The sequence below is a fragment of the Haliaeetus leucocephalus genome, unplaced genomic scaffold, assembly GCF_000737465.1.
Source record: "Haliaeetus leucocephalus isolate CR32 unplaced genomic scaffold, Haliaeetus_leucocephalus-4.0 Scaffold164, whole genome shotgun sequence".
NCBI lineage: Eukaryota > Metazoa > Chordata > Aves > Accipitriformes > Accipitridae > Haliaeetus > Haliaeetus leucocephalus.
Genome location: NW_010972600.1, coordinates 788558 through 816186, shown reverse-complemented (window position 1 = coordinate 816186; position 27629 = coordinate 788558). Strand labels below are relative to the sequence as shown.

General features: G+C 45.1%; 1 protein-coding gene across 3 annotated transcripts in view; it reads right to left on the bottom strand.

The window, feature by feature from the left end:
* The window catches only part of STK11 (serine/threonine kinase 11), a 45717-nt gene that overhangs the window by 4705 nt on the left and 13383 nt on the right, over positions 1–27629 (bottom strand). For 2 of the 3 annotated variants that reach the window (XM_010563169.1, XM_010563171.1), the window contains 6 exons: positions 25403–25492; positions 24036–24168; positions 23415–23551; positions 22766–22893; positions 14862–14919; positions 6089–6282 (listed from right to left, as the gene is read on the bottom strand). In XM_010563169.1, the coding sequence (XP_010561471.1) occupies positions 6089–6282; positions 14862–14919; positions 22766–22893; positions 23415–23551; positions 24036–24168; positions 25403–25492 (740 nt within the window). Of the gene's footprint in view, positions 1–2635; positions 3443–6088; positions 6283–14861; positions 14920–22765; positions 22894–23414; positions 23552–24035; positions 24169–25402; positions 25493–27629 lie in introns of those variants that run through there. The other variant, XM_010563170.1, reaches the window with a different exon arrangement.

Here is a 27629-nt window from a genome sequence, read left to right as displayed (position 1 = left end):
CTGAGAAACACCTTTGCACAGCTCACCACAAAGGATGGAGGTACCTTGGACATCTGTCATTACCTCAAATTCTTTCTGAAAATGACTGGCAAGGTGAGAGGCTCAGGAGCATGAAGCAGAAATGCTAGCTCTACCCGGCTGTGCGCTTACGGACCTGCTATCGATCTGATCAGCTTCCAGCTTCTGACCCCTTAAGAGGGGGGGACTCGCTAGGAAGGGCTGAGGCATCCAAGCTCTAGGACCTCCTCCAGAAAAGAAGGACACGCTGGCCCCAGAGCTCCTCCAGGGACGGGGCTCTGCCCAGGGACTCGGAGCAGAGCAGCTCACCGTGGGTCAGGCTGCAGCCCAAGAGCAGTGCAGCCTGGCCACCCCCACCCCTCCCAGTTCAGGGTTTTTCCTCTTCTCCCTACATCCCAACTGCACGTCTGCAGAGCCTCAAATAACCCCATTCAGAGCAAAGCTGAACACTTATCCTTCCCCTCCCTCAGCTGAACTCAGGCCAAGTCAATTAACATTTCTGACTGGGGAGGGAAAAAAAAAATCCAAACAGTTCATTTGTCTTTTGTGTGACTCTTCCCTCCTCCCCCTCCCACCCTGCTTCAAAAGCACAGTCCCAGGAGTCTATTATGGATACCAAGGAGGGAGGGTGAATTGCAAGCTAATTTTACCTCCTTCACCAATGACAGTTGCTGACGTTCAAATTAATGAAAATAAAAATTCAACATGGGATGAAGTCTTGGCAACTGTCTGCCCACACGGAAGCCAGTGACCCAGTGCTGTGTCTGTTCGAACAGCTATATCCTACCTTACCATTACCAGCTGAACAGTGCTAAAAATAAAATAAATAAAAGGAGGGCTGAGAGAGGCATTGAGAATGTGCATGTTCGTCCTTGCCACCTCTCACATTTCTTAATGGCTCCATCCAACTCATTCAGGCACAAAAAAGGCTTCAAAATAAAACCATGAAGAGCTTTTGAATTGCTGTGTTTGTCAGACACAAACACACATACATGATTTGCAGCTAGAAACGCACCTTTTCAAGCACCAGGCTTCACTTAAAGACTCCAGTCCTGGCTTTATTTTCCAGCCTCAGTCTGAATGCTAAGGGAGCAAAACAAAAACCCCAGAATCAAGCTATGCAGCCATTTGCCTCTGCAGGAAGACAGGGCTGCAGCAGAGGAAGGGGTTAATGGCAGGGGAGAAAAAAAGCAGAGCACAGCCTTCTAAATCTGAAACACAGCACAAAAGCAACAAGCAAGATGCTTACATCCATTTATTGCATATGCTGCCTCTCTCCAAATAAGAGGGGGCAGCCACTTCTGGAGAGGATGCTTTGTCACGTGCTCAATGCCACAGTTATTCTCTCCTCAGCACTTCCCTCGGACGAGATGTTTAACACCGATTGAACCAGCAGCATGTAACATTTAAAGCTCTCTACAGAGCTGCATAAATCTTTAAATAACCCTTTAAAAATAAAAGCACATTCTCAAAGCCCCTTCTTCCTCTGAAGAACACAAGATTTAATGAGGTTCCCTCTTTTCCCCTCCCAAACTGAACACCCACTCCCACCTATGAGTCACTTGTACTCCTGCTCTTGCTGCCCAGCAGAAGAACCACAACTGAATTGATCAGTCATTTACAAGTTTTTTAAAATTTTTATTTTAATATGGCATCACTGTTAGAAATGTAACATTCTCATGGAGCTGAGCAAGTTCAAAAGGATCCTGCAGGAAGACCCAGTTAAAAAAAAAAACGCAAAAAAATGCAAAAAACCCCAAAACCACATTTATTCTCTATGCAAGCTGCCCCCTTGCCTTTGCAAATGCCATGCAAGCCTACCAGAGCATACTGTATCCACACTAGGCTCCTTCCTCACCCCCAGGAGCTTGTTACGAGTGTTGCGCTTCTGGTGAGGCGATTTCTGTCCATCACAAACATTGAACCTGTAAACTGCACCTTCATATCCCATCTCACCAGCCCCTCTTAACAACAACAAAAGGGAGAACAGCCTTATTTTAAGGGATCTCTGCAAGTCCTGTGAACAGCTTGATCTCTGTCACAGCCTGATCAGAAGTTGTAGGGTAAAGTAGAGAGAATGATCCATCTCAGTGGACCAGTTCCCAGCTGTTCAGTGCTTAAGTCCAAATCAAATCTGTTACTGCTGGGTTTGGGGGCACGCTGTACTATGCTTTCTGTCCCTTCTAGGGCCAGCCAAGCCAGAGGTGATTTATGTGAGGGAAAAGAATTTGTTCCATGCTCAAGTATGCTTCCAAATCAACGGTGATAGAGCCACACGTGTTCAGACTCAATGACCTACCTAAGCCAGGGCTCTGCCTGACAGCAACGGCTGCTCAGGAACATCCAATATAGAGAAATCCTGCTCCTGCTCCAGATGGTTCCCTGGGGACTTCCTGAGCAATAGCGCACATCTGGACTGCTGAGTTTGATAGCCCCCAAAGAACCCACCCTTCAATAGACACATGCAACACAGTCACCAACACTACGAAAGCATAACACCCAAGTGCTGGGAAGAGGACATTCAGACTGGCTGGAAACAATGCTTTATTTTACTATCTACTTAAACAATTAAGCAACAACTCTTGAAATAACTGAAAGATTAAAAGCTGTCACTATTCACTAGTTAAGTTAAACCAAAATCACATCCAGCCCACCCACCCTGGCTAACTCTAACATGGGAAGTGTTGGTCTATGGGGCCACAATTAATCTTTAGGTCTCTAATCCCTCTGAAACAGCACAAGTTACACACGAGAACTTAAAAAAACTTCCAGTAATTTGCCTGTCATCTTCTGAAATGACAGCTCTTATTTGGGTTTAAATACTGCTGTTTGCATTACGAGTGTATAATAGCTGATATTACCACTCTGGAGATGATCTCCCACTACCACAGTCACCTGCCTGTGTGTGTGGGTACATCCAGATCAGCTGGCAGATAGAGATGGCTGCTGGAAGAGCACCTGCGCCAGCACGGGCCAGGCTCAGGCCAGGATCCTGGGCATGCACGGGGCAGTAACACTGCCCATGGGACATAGTTGCAGCCACCCACGGCGGGAGGAGGCCTGGGAGCAGACACCAACAGTCGAACAGCAGAAGGTGTGCACATGTGGGCATGATGCTTCGCCCACTCAGTGCGGAGGACTCAGCACCAACCCTCACCCAACCGAGAAGAGGATCTTGCATGCTCTGCTGTTCTTCTTCAGAGGAAGGGCAGAACATGGTGTTTTTTCCAAATGCATATGATAACCTGCAACACCCAGCTGCAGCGCCACAGGCCAGAGACCCTCAACAGCAAACAGGACAGATGGCTCTGTCCTGGGCCTGCTGGACACACAACCACTCTCTGATGTTGAAAGTCTGCCTAAGCTTCCACTTTTTAATCACACTGAAGTGTGTAAACCAGACAGCAATGCAGGCTAATCACCACTGGAAAAGTTAAAAAGAAACAAAACATTTTTAACTAGAGTGAGAACAGACAGGAACGCATCTTCTGTACAAAATCATTTTTGGGGCAGGTCTGCAGGAATGGGCTGGATTTCACAAGCCAAGTAACCCACTCTGAAAGGGGTCACAAACCGTCTTCCTCTGCAGCATGCTGAACCCCTACAGCTACCCTTTGCTTAAAAATACAAAGCCAAGAACTAAAGAATGATTCCCTCGCAGAACAAAGTTATCTGCTTTGGAAATAAAACAACTGTCCTGGAGATCAATAGGATCCTGGTGAAGCTTGGGAGAAGCAAGGAGATGATCCTGCACTCTCCAGCCACTGCCTTTAGCTCAGGCCCTGGGAAGCCCAAGAGGGCAGTGGCTTTGGGGCCTAGGCTAAGCTTCATGCTCCTCTTCTGCACCCATGGCTGATGGGAGCATGGCTTCCTCTCCAAACAGCTTGTCATGACTGCTCAGTGCTCCGCTCTGTCCTCTAAGCCCTGCCTCAGCTTCCTCCTCTGCAGCTGGGAATGCACAGGGAAGCAACAGAGCACTGTTAGAGACATGCACATGCTTATTCTCTAGACTGATGCCAAAAAAAGCAGTAACAGACTGTCCTGTAGGCTCTTGGGTTGGCTGCGAGATAGTCAAGTACTAAGAGCAACAGATCTACTCTCACAGAGGTTATCATCTTGGAAGGCTAGCCCTCCAAGGGAAGTTACAGGCACGCACGGACCAACTGTACCTTCCTTCTGCCTCTTGAAGCCAGTTCAGAAAGGAAAATGTAAAATTAGAAAGGGATATAAGTGATGCTGGTTACGGATTTTCAAGTCTGGCAGCCTCATCAGTGCGCTTAGGCCCCACTGTCTGTGATGGGGCTTCCAGCCCCAACACTTCTGCAGAATTACATCTTAGGCACTTATGCATGGGCTGCTCCCAGTGAGAGCTCTTGCAGAGGAAAATGGCTAACCTCTGACAACAGGGAACGCATCTGGCAAGTCCTCTTCTCTCCTGCTTCTGCACTTAGAAAGGACCTAGCAATCAAGTACGTGCTTGAGGATCCCTCCTTTCAAAAAGCCTCCACTAAGCTGTGAGGGAAAGGCCTGGCCTTGGTCAGATTCTAGCACAAAAGTCTGCAGGATGTAAGAAGAGAGCAAAGGACAGAGCTCTGCAGGTCACCCAGCTGGCACTGGGACATTAGTTCTATTAGAAAAGGTTATAAATTACCCGACTGTCACCAGTGAATCAGCACTTGGAAATAGATCTATTTCACTTTGATGAGGCTCCCTTCATCTTGGCAGGCTCCACCTCTGACCCACCTACATATCCTTTTGGCTGAACATCTGAACAGCCACCCTGTTGGGGACTGTTGCTCAAGGATGTCATACAGCACAGAGCAAAGCGCTGGCCTAGCGAGTTGGGCTCAAAGCAGCCTCTCTCCTTCTCCCCTTGGAAAGCACTGCCTGGGAAGCCAACCTTATTTCAAGTTGCTGCCCAAAGAAATTTTGAGCATTGGGTACAATTTGAGGCTTGTTACAATTCAAGGCCTGACATTTTATTCTTCCATGATAGTGCTTCAGAAAAGCAACTTCTGCCCAACCAGGAAACCAAGAGAAAAACAAGGTCTTCAGGTGCAGGATTTGGTTAAACCAGACCTTGCTTTTACTTGGGTCCACAGAAGCCCACCAGGCCATCATTAAGGAAACACTAAAGCAGTTTGGTTAGTCTTGAACTACAGAAACTAAGGCTTTCTTTATCACAAGGAAAGGTCAGTCACAGGTACCTCTAATTACACTGTGGTAAAGTAAATCAGCATCCTTACAAACAGCACTTGAAACCTTCCCTCCAAAACAAACTAGGCTGGAGCAATTAACCTAGAAATTCATGTCCTGTTGATGTAGGCAGTGAGAACGCAGGCAGAAAGACAAAGAAACTGCTGCCTTGATCATGCAGTACCGCTGCTGCAATGACTGTAAAGCTGAGCAGTCTTTGTCTTTAGTCTTACCACAGACATGCCCTTCAGCCTTCTGCTCACAAGCTACATTGCTTACAGGTACAGAGAGGCCAAAGAAGGAAAGCTACTTGATTACCACCACTTTGTAAGAACTGCATGGTTAAAACCACACACGCCCCTGTACTTACTAGTTGGCTTACCTTAAAACAACAGGAAATCCCTAATAAAGAAAGAAGCAGTTCTGTAACCAGATAGTTACCAAGACTGGAGCAGAAAAAAGGTCTCAGTATAAGGCTACAAGCACGCTTCTTCCCCAGATGTGCCATCTACTCTGAACACTGAGTCATTTTAGGGCTCTGCTCCAAAATAACTCAGTCTAGCAAAACTGGCCAAAAGAATTAAATGTGCTAAACAACAGAGTCCACAAGGAGCAAGCTATTACTGGATGAAGGAAGGAAACTGGCATATGGGTAACACACAGGAAGGGGCATCCTGGTTGATCAAATAAAGGACCAAGGCATCCGGAGCATCATAGCTCACTCACTATGCGTCACTCACACCACTTAATAATCAATAATCTCCTCCACTGCTGAAAGGATTATTCAGACCTCGAGGCCTTTCCTAAAAAGCTTTAAACAGACAAAAAAAAAAGCCACTTCTGCCCTACCCAACCCAGCATCCTTCTCTCCTACCTGGTACTGTGAAGTCCTGAGTGTAGATGATATCATCTTCAATGTCATACAAGTCATCATCTTCTTCCTCATTGTAGCCATGCAGATCTTCCAGATAAGGCACCGCCGTCATACTTCTCCACCTGTCCTTTGTTTCTGGGCTGGGAGGTATGGGCACCAGAGCCTCTGCCTGAGCATGTTTCTTACGAAACCAACTGCAAAGAGTCCAAGAGCAGAGTTTCATCAGTACAGCTTCGCTTTTCAGAAGGCATAGAGAAATCCCTGGCACTATGAGATGGCCCCATTCCATCCCAATATTCAAAGGTATGTGCAGTTTGTTTATGGAAAACTTCCTGGCCAGTTTTATGCCACTGCAGGTTTTTTAATGCGTCATAACAAAGAGAGGCAAGTGTCAAGAAAGGCAAGTCTGTCTTGCTGATCACACTGCAGGGACACCAACAGCCATGTATGCCACTCCACAAGATGCTCCATCCACTGGGTGCTTTGTCAGCTAAGGAGAAACTAACAGTCTGCCCAGCTGTTAGCATACTGAAGTCTGCTGCAAGACACACTGGAGTGCAAGACATCTACAGAAGGGCAGCTCAGGGTCTGGAAACAGAGTGCAGGAACATTTTCTCCATCACCAACTCAAGCCAAAACTACCTACATTAGCAGAGCTGCTAGAGCTCTTGAGTTGTATTGTCAAAGCAAGCAGCAAAGGAGAAACTTCTAGCCTAAAGTTGAGGCTAATCAAACACAAGAGAAAAGAAAGTTTGCAGAATGTTGGTCCAAGGGGAGTGGTATTTACTCGCAAGCTCCTTTAACAGGCAGTTTTCAACAAGACCACAGCAAAAATGCTTATACTCTATCTTTTTATCCCACCTCTGCCTCAAGGGACTTCTATTACCATTAGAAAAAGTAGACATAGTGCTACCACCTGCCCAGTAAAGGGTATCAGCTCTGAAAGCTGTTCTTAATCAGATCAAAAATCCAACAGGTTTGCATCACATCAGCATCTCAGAAGCCACATGGGTGGCCTCTTACATTTTTATCACACTTTCATAGTGTGGTTCCAACACCAGACTGTCTCTGGGACATCTATCACCACTGCATGTGGGCACCGAAAGTTTCCTAGAAGTACTGCTGGAGCCTCCGCACTCCTAGCGATCATCTCCTGAACGCAGGTGGGAACAGAAGTTCCTCCAGACCTAGGTACTTCTAACATGCATTTCCAGCCTCCACACACCTCCTGCTACTCCTTGTTCCCCCTGCAACATGTCCTGCAGCAAGGAGAATCAGCTGCCTGTGGCTAGCAAATGAAAAGGTCAGGCGATAGCCATCCATTGCTCCCTCCTGGATAAATGGTAGTGTTCTGCTACTTTTGAAGGTGGTGTGCCAAGCAGCTGGCTGTCCCTGCTAGCAGAAAGGCTGTCCTACAGAGGCACTTCATCAGGCTGTTACTTACACCATACCCTGGAGGGTCATTCTACACAAAGGGTCAGAAAGCATCAAAACCTCCCACATGTAGGACAATCTTGTGAACTGCAGCCTTCTTTCCTGATAAACTTTTGAATTGGCACTGATATCAACCCCCTATTTTTATGCTGTGGGCTGGATGTCTGTTAAGCCACTGGAACCTATTCTTCCTGGTCTTTGCACAGTAACAAAGGAAAGAAAAACCTCACCAGATCAACTGCACTCTTGTGCTCATCTTGCTAAATATTATGTAGATGCCACTTACCTGCACAAAGGGACATTCAGAGTCTTTCACAGCAGGAGGCAGCCTATAAAATCTAAGCTCCCCCCACACTTTGAAAGTTTACTTTAGGCTACAAAAGGGTGCTGCTTTAGGAAGCAACTTAAGGGCTCTCTGAAAACACACCTCTCAAAAACAGAGCAAGATCTAAAATTATGCCCTCATGACATACTTCTTGGCCTGGGGATTGCTGCCCTAAACAAGCCTCATGTGACATGAGTGCTTCCCCCTCCATAGTTTGCACAGGCATCCAGTAACTTCTGGCTAATAACCATTGAGGAGGGCCCAAAGCCAGTCACCAAAGAGCTCTTACAAACCTAAGCCATCTGTTTTTTATCACTCCAGTTCCAAATTCATTTTAGGAAGTGAGGGTTGGATGCACCTCCTGCACAGAACTGTAATTATAATTTTGTTCTAGTCTTACATTGCTTTGACAGTAGGCCTGGAAAAAAAAAGTGGCATTCTAGCAAAACTATCCAGCAAAAGCAAGGAGTTAGGAGATAAACAAATGAAAATGTAGCTATTGGGACAAATCAGCTAGGATTCAAAGGAGGAGTGAACCGTTATCCAGAAACCCTGCTTCACAATTAGCATCTTTGAACTGTTTTCTCTGTAGTGATTGAGTTTTAAAGTCAGTCTCCTGCTCTGGAGAAAAGTGACAGAGAACTAAATGCAGATCTAATTTGTCAAGTATGACCTCCGGTTCATGAAGTAGCATTACAAGAGTTAAGTAAAAGGTCATCCCAGCTACTGGACTAGCAGGACATGAGCAGGTCCAACACAACTAGATTTTGGCCAACAGTTTTAGCAAATCCTGTAGATGGCTTCCTTGGTGGTGGGCATGGCACACAGCACTCCTAATCTGATCATTTGATTTCCCTTCCTTGGGAGACTGCTTTCATCAAGAAAGTGACTGCCAAAATAGCAAATTCAGCCCAGGCTGATCCAGCCTGGCAGGATCATCTAGTACAGGAACAGAAGAGCCAACACAGCCACCAGCTATTTTTGCCAGGGGCACTGGAGCTAGAGGGATCCAAACTAAACACCAGGGACCTAAGGAGAATGGAATATACAGGGCAAATGAGATCAGAATGACTGCTAACAAAAGGAGTATTTTAAAGGGAGAAAGCCTAGAAGTCTATAGCAACTCGTGTTTTTATTTTGCTGTATTTCAGCTCTGTCTCTTTCTTTCCTTCTGTCCTACTTACCAGGAGAGTAAAAATAGGTTTTTATTAACAGCAGAAACCTGAATCACTGTACTCTAGTCATAATGATTCCATCCTCTGGGAGGTGATTTCAAATACTTGCATATGCAGATATGGTAATGAGGATATAGACTGAGGAGAGAAATTCATTGAAGTTCTAAGAAAAATCAAAGACCTCTTAGAAGGAGCCTCAAGCAATTCTGTATGGAGTAGCAGAGTATTTCCTGGCAAGCAATTTTCCAGCAGGGACAGATATTCTGCTTTCTGCACTGGTGCTAAATGTTATTAGTGAAGATGTGCTCTTCAGCTGAGGACCACTGGCTCCATCAAATGCCCTGATCTGGCTCAAGAAGCTACTGGCCACTGACTAAGCCAGAAAGCAGCTACTCTCCCACAGCACAACTCTCCCATCAGTCAGCGATGCAGATGAGATAAAGTCCCTCCTCACTCTGCCTTCACCACTGACCCTAAAACACAGGCTGGATTAGAGTACTGCTGACAGAGTGCCCTATTTCACCATTTATTCCCAGTTTCACTGATGTTTTCTGAGCCAACTACACTGGCACAAACATAGCCATTTACCTGGTGCTCACAGACTGCTGCTTTAACACTAAGGGAAAACAAAAGCTTTTGCAGATCTCAAAAGTGTCCCTTGTCCAGAAAATCCCCTGGGAGAGGCAGATTCCTCTCTTGTCTGCGAAATGTTTCTTGGCCAGTCCCAGCCCTTTGAAACAGAGTGGAGGGAGCAGTAGGAAGAGATTGTTTCTTTCTACTTTACAAGGTTGTTAAGCATGCCTGCAAAGCATGGAAACTCCAGACAGCAGCAGCAGAAGTATTAATTGTGATCCTGCCAGTTAAGAATTAGTGTCCAGACAGGTTTCTATAATCTACAGGGAGATAAGACAGCAAGGGCCAAGGACTGAATGAAAAAAGGAATCTGGGTTGACCAATGCTTGATAAGCCCATCTAATATGCAGCTCCCAAGCTCGAATTTTACATCAGAAGTCATCACTCTGCTCTTTTCAAGTTCTGGTATAAGCAAGGTTAAAATAGGAATCAGTAAGCACAGCTGCAGCTTCCAAATACTTACAGCTAATTCACTTCCCATTCTAGGTCACAAATATTTTAGTTTGCTTGTTTTGTATATGGGCAATTTTCTTTGAAACCAGATGCCAAGCTGCAGATCACCACCCTGCCAACAAGCATTGGTTATGAATGATTCTCCACCTCCCATGATACCATGTAAGGGCTTCAAGCTTACTGGAAGGTCACCGTCACCACGAGAAGCAACTAACAGCATTCCAGTTTAATTCAGTCCTGTTGCAGACAAACGTGGAAGGCACACAACAGTATGCCCTGGGGAAAGGCAACACAGGCTAGCAATAAATATATAGCAGCATCCCTGCAATCACTGCTCCAACTCCTGTAGTGTCAAGAGATGTCTAAGTTAAGTCAGGTTCATAAAAAAATAGAAATGCGTAAGAAAGAGAAGCAGTTTTCCTCTAGTTGATGCTAGGACCAAAGGTGATAGTTCAGACTCCTATGAGGAGAGGTGTTCTATGCAGATGGAGACTCACATTCATTTAACACCCCATACGCAGTTGCATTATGAAACTGATTTGCAGAACGTGGGTAGAAGAACCAAAGATTCCTTCCATGTGCCTGCCACAGGAAAGGAAGGCAGACCCAGGTACCTCGGCAAGAAAGGAGAGGAGGAGAGCTTTTGTGTGTGTGTCCCACCAAGGGCAGATTACTGCCTAACACCACAAAGAAGGGATGGTAAAAGCCCATGAGTATACATGCCGCAGCAGAGGTAAAGGGAAACCCCTCTCACTCCCTCAGATTCAGGCACCGAAGTCAAGGAGCATGCTCAGCACCTGCAAAGGAATCTACAGTGGCAACACACACAGATTTCCAATGGCTTTGGTACCCAGGGTTTGCACAGCATGGCACAGCATCCAACAGCTACCCTCCAAGCCTCTCAGGGAAGACTCTGGGGTGAGCAAAAGCACCTGGGAAGGTGGCACGGCAGCCTCCAGGAGGTCAGTGGAAGACACTAGGCCAGCAGGTTAATTTGCACCTCCACTAATAAAAGGTGGAAGTGCCTTCCCTTTCTTGCATAAACTCTTGCAATGGTATCTATGACTGAACAAATTAAGTGTGACACTTCTGGAGAAGGCAGGCAAGATGGTTGCCTTGGAAACAAGGGACAGAGGTAGAATTCTGCATCCACTTCATCACTTTAAGTGCTGCAGCAGGGTCAGTGAATTAGTTACAAAATGCAGTGTACAAGCATTAAGCCCTTCAGCAAAAGCACAGGGTAGAGAGGAGATGGTGACTAATCTATGGGGAGCAGGCTGCTAACTCCCTGGCTCTTGGCAGCTTTTCTTCACTGCCCCACACCCCCGCCCCATGAGTACAAAATATTCAGAGGTGAACTAAAAGTGTCAGTTTTCCATTGAACATCATCCTATCCAGATCCTTCTGGGAAGAGCAGGTTTCAAGGCTCTTTCATTGTTATTCAGGGGTGGGCTTCTGGCAGTTCATAAACTCTTAGATGACAGGCTGAGAGAGTTTTAATTCATTTCAATTTACAACTCATAGGTCTGCACTGCAGAGATTGACTAGGTTTGAAAAGCCTCTGAAAGCAAAGAAGAAAAGAATTTAACTTTTTCCTGCTGAATTAAAACGAAGTACAGAAACATGAGTTTGATACAAGAGTTTACCTATAGAAGTGAGGAGAGGAAGAAGGCAGCTGGCAGGTATAAAACTAAGCAGACTCTTCCTACAGCATTCTTCAGACAGGGCTGCCGCTACAGGGGGGAAAAGCATTTGGAGCAGCTGGCAAGAATAAAGGGAGGAATGGCAGAATTACCATTGCTGGGCAATAAACATGTGCCTGGCTGCCTTCTCTGCCTCCTGCAGCTCTATATGCTGCACGGAGCAACACTCAATACTTCTCAGTGTTTCCCCTGACCCACTGATTAAGCCTTTTATCCTTGATCCCACTACAAGAGCAAGAAACATCACTTTATGGAAGGTGAAATGCAAACTGTTTATCCAGTTCTGGGTGGATCCTGAGCACCCAGCTCCATGGCTGCAGGACACCTGCTCTGTGATGTTTCCCTTGGGATCACCCTTCCCCACAGGACAGAGGAACATGGCCCCTTCCCATCGCGCTGACACGAGCCTGGTCTAGCAGTGTTTGGCTCCAATGCAAAAAAACACTGCCCAGGACATGGGGGCTATTCCTCTTGATTTTCAGTGCACTTTGATAATCTCAACTGTCCATATGAGCAAGTCACCAGTAACATCAGCTCAAAGACATAAAAGGAGACTTCCAGCAGCACAGAAAGGCACTGGGTAATTCTGGTTTGAGCCAGTATCCATCTCAGCAGGGCAGCCCGGGTAAGTCGCTTAATGTTTCTATAGTCTAGTTCCTGTGCCTTAACACATGCTTTTGTGGGAGGAGTGTAGAGAAACCCAAAATCATTAATGACTATTACTCCCCCACACACTAGAAATCCAAGGATTCTAGAAATCAAGTCTTTTCTTACTAAAATGCTTTCCAAAAAAACCCTTCGACAATATCTGAATGGCTACCTGCTGTCCTTCCGATTGCTTTGTTCAATATTAAAATAAAATCAGGGTCAGGTTAAGCATAAGGACTAAGCTTCTCTTCTATTTAAAGAAAAGCCAAGAGAACCAAACACTGGATTCTTTAGCACAATGCTACTCTACAAAAAGGAGATGGACAGACACATCCAAAGCCCAAGGCTGCAAGCTCTGCTGTGCTTGATGTAATTATTAGGATGCCACAGCAGGAGGAAGGAGGCAATTACTAATAGGGGAGAAAAGCCTGTTAAGAAGCACTGGCTAAGCTCACAGAAAACTAATAAGAGACTAAGCCTTGGAAACGCTCCTGTGTTTGCAGGTAGAGTCTTTCTTCCAGCACTCTCAGTGCTATGAGATGAAAAGCCTCACCACCAGCAGCTGTGCCCAATTAGAGGGCAGGCTATGCCTATAGTGCATGGGAGATTTGCGACTGCCCTCCATGCCAGAAGCATGCTCTAGTTTCTCCTGCTTTCTAACTACAGGCAGGGTCTCTAGAGAAACCTCTTTGCTTCCAGCTGGGCAAAGCTGACACAAAAACTCACTGCCACATGGGAGAAGTATAAAATCAAGTATATAGAGTTGGATAACTAGCTCAAATACCTAGCAGATAGTGACACATGAGAACCAACTACACTGCCCCAAAGCTTAGGGGCAGTTCACTGCAGCCTTTGGACCCACAACACTGATAGCAGAGAAAGTCCTTTCAGTGCTTTTCTCAACACCTACTAATGTACTCTTTACAGCGCTTACTGACCAAGCATCGGTTTGACTGTGTGGCAAGCTGATCACCACCCTAGAACTAGCTGCCTTGAAGCGCTCTAGTCCTCAGTGGTAGAGGGGAGGACAGTCAGTAACAGCAGGAGCTATTGTTTTGAAGACCAGCTCTATATGGTGCTTTAAATGCCACGCAGCATTTAACAGGCCAGCCCCAAGCAGTCTCTTTTACGGCCCAGTATTATTGGGAGGCATGTGCATGGGGAAAGGCAGTCCTGAAAAGCAAATGCCTGCTCCTATCATCTCCCAGACCCAGTGAAAGAACCAATGCACAGTGCTTGGCTACTATTAAAAGCGCCAGCCTGACTGCTTAATTAATATCAGGCAGCTACATAAGACCTGCCTCCCCAACCTCTTTGATCTTCATCAGGGGTAGGTCGCAGTTGCTCCTCTGCAGAACACCAGTGCAGTTCAAGCCTGTCAGGTTTTGTTCTGTGGCTCCTGCAGATGCCTTCCATGCCATAACATCTACCAGGGATCATCATCTGACAGCACATGGCTACCATTGCTGGTTTTTTTCCAGAGAAAAAAAGAAAATAGCACTCTTCCTGCCTGCAGGCAGCACAAAGCAGGCCCATCACCTTCCAGGATCAGAGCTTTGTTTTTACAAGGTTCCCAAAAGCTTTCTGGGCAAGCTTGTAGGCAGGACCTCTGCTGAGCAGCTGTGGTCCAGCAGGCAGCTCTGCGTGTCCTCAGAAGCACTTCCTATTCAAATAGGAGATAAGCTAATGCAGCCTCCACGACGAAGCATCCTTATGATGCTTTTTGTTCTTGTACTTTTATCCGCCCAGGAAATCTCTGCTCAGAGGCAGCATGTTCAAACAGACCCTTTAAAAAAAAAAAAAAACAAAACCCAAAAAAACCCCCTCAGAGATAACGGGGCCTTTCCTCCCCTCAGACAATAGCAAGGATAAAGGGGGAGGATATGGATGAGGGAGGAATATGACATTAAAGAGAAAGAAAAAAAATTTCCTATTGTCCTGGAACACTTCTCCACATACTGATTCCATATGGAGCAAATACCAAGGGATATTTCTGTCACCAGACTGTCCAGAAAACCAGAACTAACACACATTACTAAACAGTCCTAGTTCAATAACCCAGCCTTCAGGAACCCCTGTTCTTCTGCTCCATTAGTACTAGCTGACCTCTGAAAAAAATTATCCAGAACCCTTAATTCTCAAGAACCAGTCATGCTAGAAACATATTTTCAACATATTCATTATTTACTGGTTAGCAATTCAAATGCTTTAACCGGATGCTCTAGTAGGAGGAAAAAAGCCAAGTAGAGGTTGCCAGAGCTCCAGCAGAGCTGGAGGAAGGATATCTAGTGACTTCCATGTGTCTGCTGTCAAAAGGAAAAATGAGTTGAGAGCAATAGCACAGGTACATTAGCATAAGAAGCAGAAAGAGAATGACTAATAGGAAGAAGCTGAACACTCACTTGTGCTGCCTTATCTGCTGTATTGAAAATCTCTTGGCTGGGTCGTATTCAAGCATCCCTGAAAAGAAGGAAAAAAAGTCCAGGTGTGATCACAGATGCTCTCAGCCAAGTTGAAGACAGGAAGCATAAAGCTCTACCCTTCCCTCCCACCTCCCTCCCCCAACAGTGACTGGTGTGTCCAGTCCTCCTGGCAGCTTAGGGAGCCTTTACTTCCAGGAAGAATCTGCTGCATTGGTCACAGGAAGCTCAGCACAAAATCCCAACTCCATTGCTGACTACCTGATCAAGTCTGCTCCTCAGTTTCCCCACCTGCAAAGTGGATATGACCTTTCCCTCCTTCACACTGCAGGGACAGAGGCTTGTACAGCCCTGGATCATATGTCCAAGCACGTCTCCAGGCAAAGAGCATCAAGACTTTGCATTTCACAGATAATGCTATTGAACTTTCTCCATGGAAGAGTCAAAGCCTTAGGCATAGCATATATGCAGTTATTCAGCATCCCTGAAAGTCTAGTCTAGTGAAATTCTATTCTGGAAGTACATCTGGGGAGAACCGACAAAAAAAATAATCCTACTGTCCATCCTTTTGCCCTAGCCAGGAGTTTGATTTCTGGCATCATCTGCTAAGATAGCTGGGGTGGGGGTGAGAAGAGGGGTGGGAGAGGAAGAATAGCTTATCTGTATTCTCTCTAGGAAAGAGGGAGGTGGATACCTTAAACAGACTCATGAGATGCCCACTCTGCTCCACTGTCTTCAAAAAGCTTCACAACTTAACAGAAGGGAAGTAGCAAATTTTGCCATATTCTTCAGAAACTAGCCAATGGGACCTAACAAGTCTCAAACAGCAGCATCCAAGGTATTATCCAATGAAGGTTCCGAGAATATATTAATCTAACGAATGTTAACAAAGTCTCGCTGCTGTACATTACAAGGAGTTTTGCTTTTACTGGATGATACCCCCTTGTTGCTCTTGAAGCACTAGCACTGTTGAGTCTTGCACAGGTAGCACGAAGAGTAAGGTTTTGGAAAGAGGTAAGAGAACAGGAGGATCCCATCTCCAGCAACCCGAAGAAAAGAAAGGCTAGGAAGCAGAACAGACTGTCAAGCAGGAGTTAAGAAAGTCAGGACAAGGAGCAAACAGTGCAGAGTGCTGGGGAGAGCCAGTACAAGGACAGTGAAAACACAAGGATGGGAGATACATTTGGATGGACACTTAGGAAGGGAGGGCTGGAAAGAGACATTGGAGTTCAAGTAAGAAGTTGCAAGTGCCTTGCAGATGAGTTTCTGCAATACTGTTGAACAAAGGTAATAGAAGAGATAAATCACCAACAGCACTGTGTGATAACAAAAGCTCATCCAGAACATCTTCCTTGTCAGTTCAGTTTGTATCACATACTAACAGTAATGAATATGGGCAAAAAAAGGTATAGTTTGGAAGGACTAAAGTTATTTTCCCCCCAGAAAGCAAAATACAGTTTGCCATGGCAATTTGTAAAGGTTTATCAGTTCTGATGACAGCACTAATAGCTTTAAGGCAGATGGGGTCACTACTGATGCACATTACATCACTGTGAAGTAGGTTAAAGAATCACAGGAAGACCTCTCCAGGTTTGAGAGGGTCAAGTGCATCACAGGCATCTGGCCTCATGAACTGAAGGCACTAGAGTCTTCAGAGCACTTTAGACAGAGCACACCGGAAATTTATACCTGCCTTGCCGAAACCATACAAACCACCATACATATACTAGAGGTACATGGCTGAGCTCGACTGGAGCTACAGCAAGAGCTCCCTGCTCAAGAGCTCTAAACCTCGATAGTAGTTCCTCATCTCTGGTATCTTCTCCCCCAAATAGGCTAAAGTCCTATAAACAAGCAACCAGCAGCCCAGGCTGCAGCTACAGACCAAAACCATATGTGGCAGGAGGTGATTAATGCCAGCGACAGTGCCAAAAGCTGAACAGCTCAGCTGCTAGGTCTGCTACCGCGGAACACCACTGAAAGCATATTTTGAGATGGTCTCACAGTAAGGGTGAGAGAAGGGAAGATATGGTTGAACCATCTTCAGCAGAAAAGGGATTTGATCCCAAATCTTGCTGTCCTGCAAAGTGCTGCAACACCTGTAATACAACATTTAGGTGCTTTTGCAGGGCTAATTCCAAATTGTTTCCTCACCTTAGCTGTTGTTAATGAACTGGTGCTGGAGAAGGCCCTCCTTTTTTCACTGAGTACTATGCAACAAACTCCCTTACAGTTAAAAAAAGATAATTATCAGTTTAACACTGAACATAGCCTTTATCAGGGACTTTCTCCACAACAAGGGTCCTTGCAATGTGCATTTCTCCTTTCTTCTGTACTCCAGCACACGTCCCTAGCAGTCCCTGCAGCCTTCTCAGAACCACAGAACAGCTGAGGTTGGAAGGGACCTCTGGAGATCACCTAGTGCAAACCTCTTGCTCAAAGCAGGGTCAGCTTGCCCAGGACTATGTCCAGCTGGGTTCTGAACATCTGAGGGTGGAAACTCTACAACCCCCTATGCAACCTGTTCCAGTGCTCACCCAGCCTTGCAGTAAAGGAGTTCTCACATTCAGATGGAATTTCTCCTCACCTTACAAGAAAAGAAATAATAATTGGAAAACAAGATGGGAAGGTGGTTCAGAGAAAAAAAATCCCCCACCTAATTAAATAACCTATTAATAAGATTATTAGACAGTAGTTTCACAGCTGAGCTGCCCCGATGTGTTGGCTTTTTTTTTTTTTTTAAAAAACAAAATAGGACTGCAAAGAGATCTTACATGAAGTCTAGGGGTCACCAAAGCATGTATTGGCTAGGTTATCTTATTAAAGCAATCAGAAACAGGTAAGTCAGGACTCCACCCCATCCCCCCCCAATTTATTTATTTAAAGACCACATTTCAAGGCATTTTTGGAATCCAGCTTGTTATTATCAAGTTCGGGATAAACTTCTGCACATCCAAGCAGATACAACTAGAAACACTTCATAGAAATCTGAAGTACAGTGGGACTGTTCCAAGGTTCTTGCACTTTCAGTTTAGGATTAATTTCACTAGGGTGCTGCAGAAGAGGAGTTGGAGCACCCTCATAAGCAGCTCACTTTGACCAAAGGGAAAAAATAAATGTGCAGCAATTCAAATACTGTTTAAGGAATGACAGGGCTAACAAAGAAATTTAAGGCATTTACCAGATTAAACTGGTACAAGCAGAGGATAAAATTCTAAAGTAAATTATTAGAAGAGGCCTAACAGGACCAGTTACAAATAGCTATGGTGCAGAGAGCTGCATTGTTCTCAAGCAATTAAAAAGGCATAAGGAAGATAATTGACCAAAAAGAGTATTTACTTTAATGAAAAAGGACTGTATTTTGGGCAATGTTTGAAAGAAAATGGAAAGTCCAATCTCTGAAAACGTGCACTCATGCATTCAGCTCTGTGACTCACTCATGGCAGCTCTATGGCTGAAGTCCTGTACTGAAAAGAAACTTCAAGACAAAACATCATGTACTGTTCACCAGTCAAGTCATCTAAGAGCATCTGCCCACAGTAACCACACATACTCTCTACCATTTACGGTAAAGATTTCCATGCAGTTTATCTGCGAATAAAGATGAGACACACTGTAACAGGGCGATTCTTCAGGAGGACGCCTAACTCACAAACCTCTGCTCTCGTGGTATTTTAGAAGGATTCACTCTGCCCATACATGGGATATTGTGCCCATTATGGCATGCCAGCAGTCTCAAACGCCTTTCAAATTACATCAAGTGGCAATCCAGAAACTGGAGACCACAAACCTGTCTTCAGCTCCTTAGACTCCAGCCCACACACTTCAATAATCCTGAACAAGCATAGCATTACATCATGTGGTAGAATATCTAGTTTTTAGCAGACAGCACAATCTTAGGTATGTTGTTTGAGAAGCAGGAAGAAATCTAACAGCAAGAGTTAAACTCAACCTGGATTTCACTTCAGAGTCTCCAACTTGGATCAACATTTAAAACAACCAATATAAAAGCAGTATAAGTCCAATTTGTAAAATGAGATGGGACTTTTTCCCCTCTCCTTCATCCTCCACAAGCATAGCCAGGCGTTCTGACCAGAAACTCCCTCTGCAGGCAAATCTTGAGTCTTTGATCAAACACGTGTGGAAGACTTGCCACTGGATGGGTTATAGACACCAGCCTGCCTGACTGTTGGCTCCGGGGACTCCCTGCTACCACAGAATTAAAGCATCCCACTGTCATCAGAATGCACATCCTCTCACCATCCCTGTAATAAAGGTCATGGCAGTTACACAGAAGTGAGAAAACAAAATGCTGAGAAACTAACCAGCTTGTCCCCAGTCACAAAGTCTGTAGCAGAGCCTGGAAATCAATCCAGATGCTTAATGCAGAGACTGCAGTCTCAGAGCTTTCTCTTTCAGTAAAAGTATATTAGTAAAGGAGGAAGAAAAGCTGACCTTGTGCATTTTTCTTTTCCAGAAGCAAACTGCATACAAGTTGATAAGTCATATGCAGTCTGTGGTGACAGAAGAACCTTAAGGCTCTTTATAAATGCTTCTACTCTGACACATCTTTACTGACTGTACACACAGAAGCCAGAACAGTACTAGCCCTTCTCTTTTCCATCAGTAAAAAGTATAAATAAAGCTTCATCCCTGATTAGGGAGACAAAGAGGAGCAGCATCCCAACTAATCTGTTGAAATACACTGTCATGCAAGTCTCTTTACAAGTCAAATACCACAGAAGCTTTAAGTCCTCTAAACTCTGCTTCTTCTGGAAAGAGGAACAAAGAAATAAAAACAAGCTCAAGGGGGAGAATAAGTAAAAAAAAAAAAAGTAGTCAACAGAAGAACAGAAAAACCTTAAAAAGTGTATTCTAGTGTTTGCTTCACAGCCAGACTGGTACTGTGGACAACACAGCACTTATAGCCAGAGAGGAAATAAGCACTTTGCAGCATACTGAATTCTTCCTTACAATAAAACCAGAACAAATGCTTGCAGCACTGCAGAGTGCTTTAAGAGTCTTTTAAAAGCAATGCAAAGGCGAAACAAAGTCTCTAGTGAGATAGAGCTGAGCTGTGGGTGTCTGTGCCGCTCATATAAAAGCATCAGACAGCCATTGACAATATCTGATCTGCAGGCTTTTGATTCAGTTTCAACCTGCTGCAGAAGTAGCAGGCACCTACCAGGAAATGCAGATGTTCTGGAGGAAAAGCATGAACTAAATAAAGCATTTGGGTTTTGTCACCATAGCTACGTAATATCACCACTGCAAGGCTCAGCCCTTGTCTTCAGCAGATGCTTTGCTATCTGCTGGGCTGCGGAGATGCTCAGGCCTCCACAGAGTAGAGGAAGCCAGGGCAATCCCACTCCATAATTCGGTCACCTCAGCTCCACTGGGTACTCTAACCACTAGAAAAAGTAAAGCATGTCAAACCAAACAAGGAGAATATCAGGAGGTTTTGCCAGCTTTTACTGTGTAACAGGTGGATATGACAAGATGAGGGGTGGGAGTGTTCTCAGGTGGGATGGAGGGAGGATTGTAAAAGGAATCCTTAGCCCTTCCTACCACACTGGAAGACAGGGTCAAGTTGATAGAGAGACAGACATCTCCCCCCGGGGCAAGCTCCTCTGCCTACCAAACACACTCAACTTGCATCTCTGTAGTGCCCAAACACAGAAGGGATGAAGACAGACAGCAGCTAGGATGAAGGAGGCAACTCGGGCTGTAAGAGATGGACAAAGGGCATCAGGTGCAAGGCTCCTCTGTTTAAAATGAGGCAGAAGGGAAAGTAGGAAATTCTGACTCCAGGTCTCATACAGTGGATGGAAAGGGAACAGCAAAGGGAGTTATTCTGCTAATGAAGCGTAAGATTTTAAGCTATCAATATCCTCAGGATAAGAAAAGAGAAACAATTGCCACACTCATTTTCCCTGGGGGACAACACTAAGTGCAGCTGAGAGGCTTATCACAAATCTCAAATGATTTCTGCTGGATGCTTTAGAAGACTGGCTGCCAGTCTAAATGGACCACTGGATTTACTCCGTTTGGGCTCATAAAAAAGGCTGTGTTTTGAGTCAGCATTCACAAATCAAACACCGCATGTAGATCAGGACATCATTCCCTGGGGCAGGGGGATACAACATGAAACACGCATCAGTCAGAAGTGCTGGGCCGTAAGCAGTAGCCACATTAGTCTCAGCAGAACAGCCAAGATACCAGCTGTGCTGAGTGCAATTTGAAGCTATGCCTTATGTCATGTTTCTGAAAGCCGTTAAAGCTAGTTAACGCTTTTTGAAACACATGCAAATAACTTACTTCATAATCAGCACGGGGCACCAGATAAGCTAAAAGAGTCTCCCAGGAGTGGGATTGCAGGGGGTCTGCCATCTCCTCGGTGGCAGGGGGGCCGAGAGGAGCCCCGCCAGCGCAGCAGCGGGCAGAGCCCGGACAGACAGCACCACCTGCCGCCGCACCCGGCATGCGGCCAGCACCCGGCAAGGACGCCCGCGTCCCCAGCACCCCAGCGTCACCAGCACCCCACTGGGCCGTGGCCCGCAGCGGAGGTGGCCCTGCGGGGCAGGGAAGTGAGTCCAGGCTGGAGCTGCAGCTCCTCGCAGCCATCCACGCAGGAGCCAGGAGCCCACAGGCAGCGCAGCCTTTCCTGCGGAGGCATGACTGCTGCCGTTTGTAGCATGAAGTGCAGCCGTAAACTGCTTTGAAATTGTTAACCTTTTGGCTAGCCACAAACTGCAACAGCACTGTGACCACGTAGAGGACACAGCACGGTACACAACCCCCCAGTTCAGCGATAACACCCGTGTTACGAGCAGACCTGATAACGCTTCTGACGGAGGAAGGGAAGCGGACTCAGTTTGCTCACAGTGCCGCACAGCCCTTCACCCACACTGACCTCCTAACCCCGCGTAGCACAAGAACCAGAAGAATAAACTTGAAACAAGACAGCATCATTTCATATTTGAGGTCTGATCTTTCACAAACAGCTGAAGTCAAAGGAGGAGAGCACAAGCCTGTGCTGAGGGCTGGGGAGCACTGCTGCACCAGGCTATTTCACTGCCAATGAGGCAGCAGGAACTGTGGTCAGGATCTCCCACGTGCTAGAATCACATCCTACCTGCTCCCAAATGGGCATCACCAAGTTGGCTGCTACACACAGCATAACTGCTGCCCTGACTATTCAGCTTTCAAAAGTAGAGACTGTTCAACAGTAAACCACAAACTATTGCAAAAAGTGACAGGAAAAACAACAACAACAAAAAAAACCCAGCAAACAAAAGCCACAACCCTCTCCTCCTACCCAGAAAATGCTGCTCCGGTTTCTACCACAGCCCTGTTGTGAAAGTGGGCACCAGTCACTTTGCTCCAATATCCTTGCAGCTCTAAATTTGGGGGGAAGGAGACGACAACTGGGACTGAAGCAAATAAATTCAGAGCAGAGACTGATGAGAAAGGACAGGAGAACCCGAGTACTCAGTATTTTACATTATAGAAAGCTTGGGCAAGGAATTTAATTCAGTGTTCTCGCTTGCAAAACCTCCATCAATGCTATGATGCCATTTTAAATTTAACCTCTTGTGGGCTTTGTCCTCAATTTAAAAGCTTCTCAGAGCACAAGAAACATAACGCAAGAACCAACTCTATAAAGCGTAGTGACACCAACTCATGCAGGGTTTAGATATCTCAAGAAAATACTAGTGTTAAAGATCTTTCAAAGTCTTACAAGTTCATAAGCATAACCTCCCTTTCTAACAGGATCCTATATCTTCACAGGATACTTGGAATGAAGCTCTACCCTGGCACTATGCAAGCTGAGCATTTGTTGCATCTATAAATTTTACCCTTTTAGAGTCAGCTGGGAGACTCACCTCTCAATAAGTCTGAGAGTGGAGGACCACAATCCTCTGGAATTGTGTAGTCACCTTTCCCGATGTTTTCAAATAATTTATAGATATTATCCCCTTCAAAGGGGTATAGACCCGTTGTAATGTTGTATCTGTAAAGGCAGAAGGAGAAGCTGTATGAGAAAAAGCATACAGAACATGTGTTCAGTTCTCATGTGACTACATAAACCAAAAGAAGCCAAGATGAACCTAAAAGATGAGTATTTGACAGTATTTGGAATGCCTCTTTAAACTTAGCCTTCCTTTATCACAGCTTCTTCATTCACACGAGTCAAAACCACCAAGACATCTCCCTGACAGGCTGGGATGGAAGAAACTTAAAAATAAATACTAGAGATCTTTGTGGTTTCTATTATTACAGTAGCTGTGCATCTCGGATGCTGAGAAATGGCTGGCAGAGTTACTCACTGAGAGTAAAGATTACTTTCTTCAGAATTACAAGTACTTCGGGGAACATAAACCCAACCAAAGAAGGGACCAACGCACATACACCCTCCCTGCTCCCCCCAGCAACATACAGAAGAGCAGTGATGACAGCAGATAGCTCAAGACCAAGCTATTTGGGCGCTCGTAATTTTTTATTGCAATTCCTGGATGCTGCATGGGCACTTACAGTGTGACCCCTGCGGACCAGATGTCTACTTTAAAGCCTGAAAAGGTGTCAAGGCCATTGGCAATTTCTGGTGGCTGGAATGCTGGCGACCCTTGGCTCGTTCTGCATGTGTCATCCTCTGCAAATGGATGCAATGCCTGCAGCAGATGAGACTGATTAGTTTCAAACTTCCACGGCAAACAAATTGTAACTGTTAGAAAAGTTTCTCCTGGGAAACAAAAGGGGAAAACTCTGCTACTGAACATCTACTTACATATCATGAGAACATGCCACTACAGCAACTACATGCTAACAGTGATAATTCTTGCACCTCTCCTACCTAGCTAAGACAGTCTTCATATAATAAGGGTAAGGTTATGTAGCTTGCCATTTGACCACACATTTGGGCTTGTCTAAGATTGATGTCTTCCTCTATATGCTTCCTGGATGGAAGTTTTGTGCTGTTATCAACAAAAGTGGTTTGCCAATTACAATAAATATTCAGAGTCACTCTACAGCACTCTGCAAGTTGAACAGAACAGAAGCTGAAATGCACAATAAATCGATTGACACCACAAAGGTGACCTAAATCTAGAATGTCATGCTTCCCCCATTCCTGACTTTGCTGCACTCCTCACATACCTCTGCTACACCTAAATCGGATATTTTTAGTGTCCCATTGGTTGTTAGCAGGAGGTTCCCCGGTTTTATATCCTTGTGGACAATCCCTTGGCTGTGCAAGTATTCTAAGCCGTCTATAAGCTGACAAAAGTACCTGCAGAAAGAGTTAGAGGAAAAAAAAGTCAAGCACTTCCATAGACTAAGACTATATGAACTACTGATAATAAATAAAGCAAAGATTGCTGTTATTGGAAACAAGCCGGAAATGTATTTACATTTGATGAGGAACTTGAGATTGAACTGTGGCGTGTAAGAAACAGCACTTAATCTTCCGACAAAGCCAGAAGTTACCTGCCAGAGCTCTGCAGCAGTGTGCTAACCACTTCAGACTCTGGGCTGCTCCACACCAAAGCCCTCTTCGCAAGTCTGTATTTTGTAAGTGCTGAGCACCACACTGGCACAGGCCTCGTAGTTAATTCTGACACCTGCTTTAGTCTAGACTAAGTTAAGCTAGCAAAAGATGCTCTTTCAGTGGCATAGGTTGCTCTAATGGGGTGTGGGGGGGGAAGTTTCCTTTAGCCAGTAGAAAGGAGTGTTTTCCTGTACTTACTGTCAGAGACTATGGGCAGGCCATTACTATAATGTAACAAGCATTGTGCATTGACAGCCTGGCAACAATTGTGCGTACGAGTTTTTTATCTCACAGTATCAAGAAATAATACTTGACTTAATGTGCCTGTGTTTCACTTACACTATCTGTAATCTCAGTGACCTTTTTTAAACAAAATTAAAATATGACCGTAAAATTACATAGTTACCACAGATTTGCTGGTCTGCACTGATTTGATACACATGACAATCTTACATCTATTTCCAGAATTCTAAGGTTCCTTTACTTGCAGAGTGAAAGGGGCTTCAGCTTATCCTGTCTACTAACTAAACAAGCCAACAGATCATGCTGGATATTGCCAATCCTTAATCCATCCAAAGACCTTTAATCTCTTTTCTGACACTGAACTGTATGGCTTGCCTCCATTTAGGCAGGGCAAGTCCTTACAGATTCCACCACTGCATCCATCTTTGCTGAACGGCAGAGCTGTAGGAAAGGGGCCAGGAAGGGTTGTCATGTATCTCGTGAAGCAAAACAAAAGTAATAGAAAATTCAATAGAAAGATGGTTTATCTTCAAGAATTTAAGGGCTGCCCCTGCCACTACTTCATTAGTTTTTCATTTTTTCCATGGATGTAAAAGATGCAGTTATTACACAAAGCCAGTTTTACTTTAAAGTGTGGCCAGCAGTCTAAGCAACAGAGTAAAATGTGGTCTTGAATTCAAGAGAGCACAGTGGTGAGAGGCTAACGCAGCCTAAGGAACAAAACTGTACTTACCCGTGCGCCTGAAAAACTGGAAACCTCTTTTCCGGGACACTGTCCAGCATTTCCTGCATCCCACACACACAGTACTCCATCACCATATACGTGAAGGCAGAGTTAAGGAAGCTTCAAGGTTAAACACTTCTCAGACAAATGCTGTATGAGGACTGCAGCCCCATTCCAGTGCAACTGGAGAGCTGCTGCACATGCAGTCCTGTCACCTGGTGTACACACACTGGAGAGGTAGAGCCCCAGCTGTGCTGCACCTCCTCAGGTAGCTACCTTCCTCCAACTGTCTAACAGGAGGAGGCAAAGAACCCATGAGAAAATTCTTCTGCTTAATGACCAGCTGCAACTCTGTGACCTGACCTCAAACAGGATGCAAACTCCACAAATTAAGTTGGAGATCTCACAAGCCTGACAGAAATAGGATAATACTCTGAAGTGGCTACAAAAAGTTAGGTAACCCTGGCAGAAGAGCTGCAGACTGTAGCATATTCTCCCAATATCCTCTCTGTTCTGCACTTGACATAACAGTGAGCTCCCACCACCTTCCCCAAATTTTGTTATTCATGTCCTGTTTCAAACTGATACAGCTGTATGCGCTATTTAACAGCTGCTGCTTACCCCCATCCCCATGGTAGTATTTCAGTAGCAGGAGAAAGGATCCCTAGAGAGCTGGGAAGCTTTTTTTGAAATTGCATGGATAAAAAAAAGTTACAACAGAATGCCAAGAACTGGTGGCACTTTTTAGCATTTGCTCCCTTGCAGTACCTTCTAGTTTTCAGCTCCTTAAGCTTTAATGTTGGGGCCAAAAAATGGAAACTACACAACTACCTAAAGCAATAATTGTCTCTGTTTTCTTCCCCTCCCCGGGCTTTTAAATGCAGAGTGTGTGCTGAGAGGGGCTTGCAAGAACAGACCCTGAGACATCTGGTGGCTTTGCCAAGGGAGTGCACCTTCAAGATAAAGAGCAGAGACAAGCAGCCTGTGTTCTCCACTCAACTCTATTCCTGGCAGATGCCTTCTTAACCTAAACCTAAAATAAGTTGCTTATGTCCCAGGGTGCCATCTTAACTCTTGAGGCAGGAGAAGCTAAAGAGATGACCTGCACTTTTAAGTGGGATCTGTGCTAAAGATTGTGTTGCCCTTTTGTAGCACACTCTATCCAGAAGCTCAAAACTCACTGAATTTGTGCTACACTCCCCATATGACCTGCTCTTCAGAGGGATGCTAAAGTACTGTAAGATTTTATGATGGGCACAATGCCACCCAGTAAATCAGTAGAAGCAAGAATAGCAGAAAGAGCTCCCAAAATTCTTTCCTACCATTTGTTACTCTGGAAGAAATCTGTGAACTACTTATATCACAGTGACGTGGAAGACATCAACTGTCCCACCTTCAAGACAATAATACTAACAGTAGATTATATAGACTAGCTCCCAGGAAGCAAACCCCAGCTCTCGTTCTCATCTACAAAGGACAGCCTGATTTTGGTTTCACTAGCTGCCAGGCTGTTTTTCACCCCTTCTTTTGTAACTGATCCATCTCTGGTTGATCAACCAGATTAGAGTACAAACTTTCAGGCTGGAGCAGATCTATTACAGGTGCCCCAAGAAGACTGAGGCTCTCAATTCTGCTAATCAATAGGGTTCTGCTCCCACGCACAACTGCACATACTGGTAACAGAAGCTGTCAGAGAGGGTGCCAGCTGGGATACTGCTTATTGAACGGGGTTTATTTTCTGCCTGGATTAGTTCTCCATTCATCACCAGCTCTGCATTCCCAGCCACAGCAGGTCATCAAAGCAGCCCATTAAATACTAAATGTAGTTGATATTTTTAATCCAGTCATCACAGCTTTCTCTTTAGCAAATAAAATCATTGAAGGCTTTGACTAGGCAGGCAAGTTGTTAAAACACTATCTTCCCAAGTATAAACATGGCTGAAGCCTGCAGTTCACTTCTATCAGGCAACAGAAAACTCAGGTGAGAACAGAATCCTTCCGTCTTCTACAGGCCCAATTTCAAATGCTACGATGGTCATTCTGGAAATGAGGACTTTATTAGTAAGGGTGAAGTTGACAACACTCCCCTATACCTCACTCAACTTTCATCTTGCATTGCTTCCTGCAAGGCACTAATACAGGCATGTGCATGACTATACAGTGAAATGAGCAAGGGAACTGACCTACACAGAAGCCAGCCTAAAAAAGAAAGTTACTTTTGAGCTGGATCTGTTCC